Source organism: Lucilia cuprina, chromosome 6 (genome assembly GCF_022045245.1).
Source record: "Lucilia cuprina isolate Lc7/37 chromosome 6, ASM2204524v1, whole genome shotgun sequence".
Lineage (NCBI taxonomy): Eukaryota > Metazoa > Arthropoda > Insecta > Diptera > Calliphoridae > Lucilia > Lucilia cuprina.
Window position 1 is genome coordinate 47,109,849 of NC_060954.1, and position 8,662 is coordinate 47,118,510.

Sequence of the window (8,662 nt, forward strand, 5' to 3'; positions counted from 1 at the left end):
TATAGTCTAGTGTAGTCTATAGTCTAGTCTATAGTCTTGTTTATAGTCTATTCTATAGTCTAGTCTATAGTCTAGTCTATAATCTAGTCTATAGTCTAGTCTTTAGTCTAGTCTATAGTCTAGTCTATAGTCTAGTCTATAGTCTAGTCTATAATCTAGTCTATAGTCTAGTCTGTAGTCTAGTCTATATTCTAGTCTGTAGTCTATTCTATAGTCTAGTCTATAGTCTAGTCTATAGTCTAGTCTAAGTCTAGTTTATAGTCTAGTCTATTGTCTAGTCTATAGTCTAGCCTATTGTTTAATCTATAATCTGTCTACAGTCAAGTCGAAAATGTATTTTGTTGCATTGTGTAACTAACTACCTCATGTATTTTTTAAAACCTAATAAATTCTTTAACAATTAAAATTCTAAACATGAACTTTTAAAAAATACCATAAATAAATATTTTATTTAAAAAAATTTAACACAAATATTCAATTTCTAAAAATCATTTAAATCTTATTTTTTTCTATTTTCAGCTTAAAATTCCAATTAAAGAAAATTCGAAATAAAGTTTTAAAAAATTCAAACGAATAGAAAAATTTGATGATAATAATTAAAATTATTTAAACACAATTTAAGTAAAATTATTTTTTTGCAACTAAAACGTAAGACGTGTTTTTATTAACAACATTGGCAATTTATTTCCAACACATTGTGGTTTTTAAAAGAAAAAATTATATAGTAAATAATATATAAATATTATATATTGTCTATATAATCTGTATTAAATATATAAGAAATATTACTATTATTATTATCATCATCATCAGACAACAAACAACTAAGAAATAAACAACATGTTGTCAACCACAACTGCTGCTACTATATCATCCAATATGAATAACAATAAAACAACCAGAACAACAACTTCAACTAAAATGATGATGATGACCAAATGTCATCGTCCACAACGTTGTCAAATAGAATACCATAACGGTAGATCATCGTTGCCATCATCATCATCATTGTTATTATCATCATCATTATTGTCGTTGTCATTATCAAAATCATCACCATTATCATCCTTTTATGGCCTTAACAAATGGCTTTGGACTGCTGTACTATTTGGATTATTAATAGTAACTGCTAGTGCTATAGATGAGGTAAGTTTTTTTTTTTCACATTACTTTGTTTTGACATATACTCCTTAATAATGTTTGTGGATAAAGTGAGGAGTTAAAGAAACAAATCAAAAGTTTTGGCATTATATGATAAGAGAGCGAATATCGGCGGATATCTATCCATCCGGTGGACAAATCTAAATACAACATATCCTTAAAATGAGTTTAGAAAGTTTTATTGGTAAAAATCTCTGTAATTATCTATTGAAAGTCTGCTGTAGTCTATAGTCTAATCTATAGTCTAGACATGGTCTAATCTATAGTCGAGTCTATATATAGTCTAGTCTATATTCTAGTCTATAGTCTAGTCTATAGTCTAGTCTATAATCTAGTCTATATTCTAGTCTATAGTCTAATCTATATTCTAGTCTATAGTCTAATCTATATTCTAGTCTATAGTCTAGTCTATAGTCTAGTCTATAGTCTAGTCTATAGTCTAGTCTATAGTCTAGTCTATAGTCTAGTCAATAGTCTAGTCAATAGTCTAGTCTATAGTCTAGTCTATAGTCTAGTCTATAGTCTAGTCAATAGTCTAGTCTATAGTCTAGTCTATAGTCTAGTCTATAGTCTAGTCTATAGTCTAGTCTATAGACTAGTCTATAGACTAGTCTATAGACTAGACTATAGTCTAGTCTATAGACTAGTCTATAGACTAGTCTATAGACTAGACTATAGACTAGTCTATAGACTAGTCTATAGACTAGACTATAGACTAGTCTAGTCTATAGTCTAGTCTATAGTCTAGTCTATAGTCTAGTCAATAGTCTAGTCAATAGTCTAGTATATAGTCTAGTCTATAGTCTAGTCTATAGTCTAGTCAATAGTCTAGTCTATAGTCTAGTCTATAGTCTAGTCTATAGTCTAGTCTATAGTCTAGTCTATAGACTAGTCTATAGACTAGTCTATAGACTAGACTATAGTCTAGTCTATAGACTAGTCTATAGACTAGTCTATAGACTAGTCTAGTCTATAGTTTAGTCTATAGTCTAGTCTATAGTCTAGTCAATAGTCTAGTCTATAGTCTAGTCTATAGTCTAGTCTATAGTCTAGTCTATAGTCTAGTCTATAGTCTGGTCTATAGTCTAGTCTATAGTCTAGTCTATAGTCTAGTCAATAGTCTAGTCTATAGTCTAGTCTATAGTCTAGTCAATAGTCTAGTCTATAGTCTAGTCTATAGTCTAGTCTATAGCCTAGTCTATAGTCTAGTCTATAGTCTAGTCTATAGTCTAGACTATAGTCTAGTCTATAGCCTAGTCTATAGTCTAGTCTATAGTCTAGTCTATAGTCTAGTCTATAGTCTAGTCTATAGTCTAGTCTATAGCCTAGTCTATAGTCTAGTCTATAGTCTAGTCTATAGTCTAGTCTATAGTCTAGTCTATAGTCTAGTCTATAGTCTAGTCTATAGTCTAGTATGTAGTCTATATTGTAGTCTATAGTCTGGTCTATAGCCTAGTCTACAGTCTGGTCTATAGTCTATTCTATAGGCTAGTCTCTAGTCTGGTCTGGAAATGTCACTTTATTGATAATTTCGGAGAGTAAAGATCCTTGATTCCTGTTTTGTGATCGTTAATTGTGATCACTATATAGTTTTGAATTACACAAAGTAAAGTATTCCTTCTCCGTTTATTTTTTCTCCCTGAAACTGTAAATTTGTGATAAATGCAATGAAATTTCCAATTCACTAGAAGAAATGATCATTAGGTTCTAAATATTTCAAGAAACGAAACTTTAAGTTTTCAAGCTTTAAAATGTCTCCAAAACATTTTTTACTTAAACTCCTTTATATTACAAAAAAAATCGATTTCATTAAATATATCCACAATATACATCAATTATAGTTTAATTAAATTTTAATTATACTTTATAAAAATGATAAAAGAAAAGTAAAACTGTTAATAAAAACCATCATTTGCAACATTGACGGTAACAAACACAATAAAAAGAAATCTACGTCAATAGTAAAACTTTATTTTCCACTAACACCCGGACAACTTGAAAAACAGAAAAAAATATATTAAAAAAAACCTTTAAATACAATTCAATAATGTTATCAATTCAATACAGAGGAATAAAGTAAGTTCTTTCTATGCTAGAGCTGTACATTCTCTCATACATACGGGGATGGTAGGAGAAATTCTTAAAGGAAAGTTGATGCATGAAACTGAACGTTAATCTTGATCGGCTGCCTTTCTTGATCAGAAACATAGGTAACAATGGGGAAAGATCAAAGATCTCTCAGACTATAAAAGTTCAGAATAACCAAGAAGAATATGTTCTAGTCGTTAACGTTACTCAGCTAAAAGTGCGATCTCTCAGAATAATAGAGTTCGAATATTCAAAGATCGTATACTCTCTTAGATCATAAATATTTTCTAAAAATAAGAATGGTTTAGTTAAAGAGTTCTGATGAAAAAGATCACTCTTTCTCTCTCAGACCACAAATAATCTTTAAGAATAAAAGGTTTCTACATAAAGACGATGAGATTCTTAGAAGTAGATTTAAAGAGAAATTTTAAATACAAAGGAATGATTCAGTAGATAAAGAATTAGCAAAGGTTTCAATACTTAGTAGAACCTAAAAATCCCTTGCTAGCGATTATTCTGGTTCAGAATTATCTTGAACAAAGTTGAAACAAACATTAAGTGCGAAAAGTTCGGAAGAATCAGGAAGAACATATTCTAGTCTACCGTTCCACTGCTTAAAGTGTCGTCTAGAGTATAGGCTTATTCTTGCGGAGTTTCGTATTATCAAGACCAAAGTTTAGCCCGGAGAGTTCTCAAGGATAATATAAGGATGAGTTCAGAATAAGCTGAAACAAAAGTTTAGTTGCAGAAGTCGGAATTCCAATAAAGCAAAGATTGTCATTTCCTTAGAAAATGTTTTTAAGATTTAAAGGGAAAAGTTGGGAATGACTAAGAGAATATGTTCTAGTCGTTAACCTTCCTCTGTCGTCCAGAGTTCAGTCTCAAGAACAAGTTTAAACCAAGAGTTTAAGTGTAGAGTTCGGAAAGGCAAAGTTTGGGTTAAAATGATAACGTACATTAATTTCCTAAATAAGTTTGGAAAGTTCCAAAAGCCAATGTTTTGTTGCTCTCTAAATCTTATTCTGAATGGAAGCTCAGAATCATTAAAAACAAAGTTGGCGATGCTTTCGTGGTTCCTCTGAGAATTACTGCTGACGACTCTTTTGGAGTATTCTTAAGAAGACAATTAAGAAAAGAATTTTGTTGCGGAGTTGGGAATTTCAAAACAATGTACGTTTCCTTTTTACATTATTTCCCCAAGATAGTCAACCATCAAGCACAAAGTTGAAGAAGCTTTCGTGGTTCCTCTGTGAATCACGATTATTTCGCAGTACACTCATAACTAACGTTGAACAAAAGGATTAGTTGTGGTGTTCGGAATTCAAAACAAAGTCCTTTCCTTTCTGATAATCAATCTGCTAAAACTGCACAAGAACAAAGCTAATTGGAACCACTCAATATCATTGGAAAGTGACAGCTGATATGTAGAATATTCTTCTACGATCGATTATGAAAACAATTTAGACTCGGATTTCGGAATTTAAAATGAAGTTTGTTCCTTTTCTAAATAAGTTTCCCAAAAATTGAGCTCTATTGTTCAGAATTCTTATGAACAATGTGAAAGTTGAAGCTAAAGTTTAATTGCGAAAATCGGCTTTACAAACAAGTTAAGATTATCTTAAATAACATTCCTTCGAATAAAGATTAATCACAAAAGTTTCTCCCAATTATTGTGGAGTTCATAAATCTCGAAAACAAAGTTAAGGGACTCTTCCAAAGTCAATGGGAACCACTCAACATCATTGGAAAGTGACAGCTGATCTCTAGAATCTTCTTTAACGATCGATTATGAAAACAGTTAACACTCGAAATCATGTGAATTCTCTGGCCCACCAACATCCAACAAAATGACAATGCATCTGAACTATTTAATAGACATTGAAAGCCTAACATTCCAAATAACTTTACAGATTGACTTTATACTATGGTGCGTGCGAATATTTACGGTCTTTTGTTTATAACACTAGAGAAAAACAACAAAACATAAAAAAAATCAAAATACATTAAATGTAATGACCATCGGAAGAGAGATGCAGTCAAAGAAGGAAACAATTGACAACGACAAAACCAAAATGTTGATGACACTATTGTAACTGCAACGACCGAAACATACTTTAGCACACACACACACAGAATAAACGTTTATAACACTTTCACACAAACACCTACTGGTGAAAAGGTGATAGTAAATGAGAGAGAGAGGGATAATGCCTAGCATAATAACAACAAAATTGATAACATCTTGACACGAACACAAAAGAATAAACAAAAAAAAAAAAAGAAACGTAGTAAATGCGGTTAGATGAATAATACGAAATACGAAAAACAGAAGATGGTCAGACGGACGTAGGAACATAACGACATTTAAGAATTGGTGGGTATAAATATGTACTATCTGCGGACACGGCAGGCTCAAACAACAAATGCATGCAAAACTACAACATCAAGAAGACAACAACAGGCAGACATTGAGTGGTGGTGCAGCAAAAACAACAAAAACTATTTTAATATTCTTTTACTACTATCATTTACTCCTCACTAGTTAGAAGAGCGTCAAACAGAGAGCGAAAGGGAGAGACAAAATACATTAATGGATTTTTACGCATATTGCATATTAAAAAAAAAAATAACAAACATAATACGTAATGAATAAATAAATAAAAAATAAGAGAGAAATGAACAATTTAAACAACAATAGATGGATTGAAGTAATAAAATACCTAAAAGAATTTAATAGTAATAAATATTCAATAGAGTCTATTGATCAACATAAAATGATAATATCGAAGAGGAAGGAAGGAAAATTAATAACGTTATAAATAGTTTCGTTCTTTTTTAGAAAAATTTACATGGAATTATAAAATGTTATGAAATGTTTGTAGGTGGCATATGAACAACAGCAAGATATCAATAGAAATTTTTTCCAAGAACTTGTGAGAATTTACGAAATATTTCTAATAGTTGTTGGGTTATTAACACAGACCAACCCATTGATTTTATGTCCAAAAATGACTAAAGCTGGAGGTCCATACCACGCGTTCTACGTTCTTGCATTCTACGCGTCTGCTTAAAAAGTAGAATCAATGTATTTGTATGTTGAAAGTTACAAGCAGAAAAGCGTAGAATGCCTTGATGCGTAGAATGCTTAGAGTAGATCTACATTCTACTTTTATAAGCGTCACAAGCGGCGCGCGAACATGACAGCTGATTTTGACAATTTATATTGATGATTAAATATTTATAAATTTAATTAATGTAAAATGAGTTTAATGATGAGTTTAATTATGAAAAAATAAAAAAACTAGGAGTTTTTTTTTTTAATAAAACAAAAAATTTACGCTTAAAAAGCGTCGCATGTAACTTGAAGCGTAGAACGAGAAGGAAGCATGAAAAGCGGGTAATGCTTCGACACGAAGATGCGTAGTGTGGACCTCCGGCTTAAGAGATGCTCTGATCCACTCTGACGACAAATAGGACTAGGACTCTTTTTTCTCTTAGTACGAACTCGATTAGTCTTCTAACTGGTATAATTACTGGACACTATATGATTGAACATATGTCTGAAAGTAAGGGCTACCTAAATTATAGTTACTGTTGCTTAAACGAAGAAACAGTGGAATCAGTACAACACCTTCTATGTGATTGCCCAGTCTTTTAATAGCACAGATGACAACTTTAGCTTAAAAGAGCTCTTTTCCATGATCTAAAATGTCTCAGAGATGTGTCACTAATAAAGATGATCGGTTTTTATTAATAGCACCGGCTGGTTTACACGAAGATCGAACGAACCAAGGGAATGGTTATTGTAAGGATCATGTACCATAGCACACAGATAACTTATGTGACACATTAGGTTTGTCTTTAATAATACATGGACCAAGAGGCCTCCGAGTGAACTCGCTAGCAAGCGAGATACACTTTAGGTTGGTATTTAATAAAACTCATTAACCCATCGATTTCGTGTACAATTTCGATTGTTAGCGAGCACTCACATAACCTAACCTAAGAGACACTTTAAGTTGGTCTTTAATAATATACATTAACCGATCGATTTCGTATACAATTTTGGTTGTAAGAGCGCCATTACGTCTAAGATTATATGAAAGTGTTGAAACCTAAAGAAATCCGATTATGAAACTATCGCGAACGTATTTTATCGGTCGTTGGCGAGTCGATTAGTGCATCAGATATGCATGCTGTCATGAAGGTGAGCATCTTGAACTAATGGTCTCAAATTTGAAAGACAAATTCTCTCATATTTGAGACATTAACATCAATGGATTTCAGCCACACCGATTGCCCCAAGAAAGGTGATTTACTACAGACGTTTCACTAATTCGTCAGATTTTCTTGATAAAAAAATTTATAATTTCCTAACGATCTTGAACTGATGTTTCAAAATTTGAAATAATTGCGAAGCTATCTTCACTCATATTTTTGTGTCATTAACACGAAATGGACCTCGACTTTACTGATTGCCCTGAGAAAGGTGCTTTACTACAGACGGTTCTCTAGTTCACAGATCTGACAGATTCTCTTATATTTAAAAATTTAACATAAATGGATATCAGCCACACCGATCGACCTAAGATTGGATGTGTTCTTTGGCATAGATCAGTGACATTTGTAAGCTTAAACATAAAAGTTTTAAAAGAACATCTTGTAATGGTCTTCAATAATACAATTGTGTCGTATTTTATAGGACAAAGTGCGCCGTCTTGTGAGAACCAGATTTCGCTCAAGATCGTAGTATTGAGTTAATTACTAAAGAAATCTTATATCATAAGTCTGTAGCGATCGTTGTTGACAGTTGTTGGAATGTTGGTCACATGAATATCGGAGGTGATAAAGTGTGATCTTGGGCGTCAATAAAAGTTGATCAATCGAATAAAAGCGTGAGCATTGCTTGTTGACTACATATCTAGATCGACAGATTAACGCTTGTAACTACGACAACGTAAGAAAAAATGATCTTTGACATGACATTTGAATAACTTTTGAAAAGCAAGATCGGGGGATTGATTTATAAAATAGAGCTCTCTCTTATAACAATATAAACTATTTCGAATGCATATACTCTTCTCTCCAATTCCCAGTTAATATATTTTCAAAACAGCCCGTAACTATTTCAATTAATTAATCACTTAAATGGGAAGACCTAAAAGAATTCATGCTAAGTTAATTAAGCAACATTTCTTTACTGGCAGAATTCTGTAACTTTAACCGAAAATTTTTCTTAGGAAACTAAGTAGTAGAGAAAACTCAACAAAGAAAGAAGAAATACCAAGTAAATACTCATTGTACTCCAAGATACGGAAAAGTCAAGAGTAACAGAAAAGTCCAAAGAGAAATTCATTGAATGAAATGTATTCACACTAATAAAATGAGTTATTGAACCAAAGAAACCCACAAA

General features: G+C 31.8%; 1 protein-coding gene across 4 annotated transcripts in view; it reads left to right on the forward strand.

The window, feature by feature from the left end:
• The first annotated feature begins 545 nt into the window (after positions 1-545).
• Positions 546-8,662, forward strand: part of LOC124420554 — a 154,981-nt gene continuing 146,864 nt past the window's right edge. For all 4 annotated transcript variants that reach the window (XM_046953811.1, XM_046953810.1, XM_046953812.1 and 1 more), the window contains exon 1: positions 546-1,146. In XM_046953811.1, coding sequence (XP_046809767.1) covers positions 841-1,146 — 306 coding nt within the window. In that variant the 5' untranslated portion in view covers positions 546-840. The remainder of the gene's footprint in view (positions 1,147-8,662) is intronic.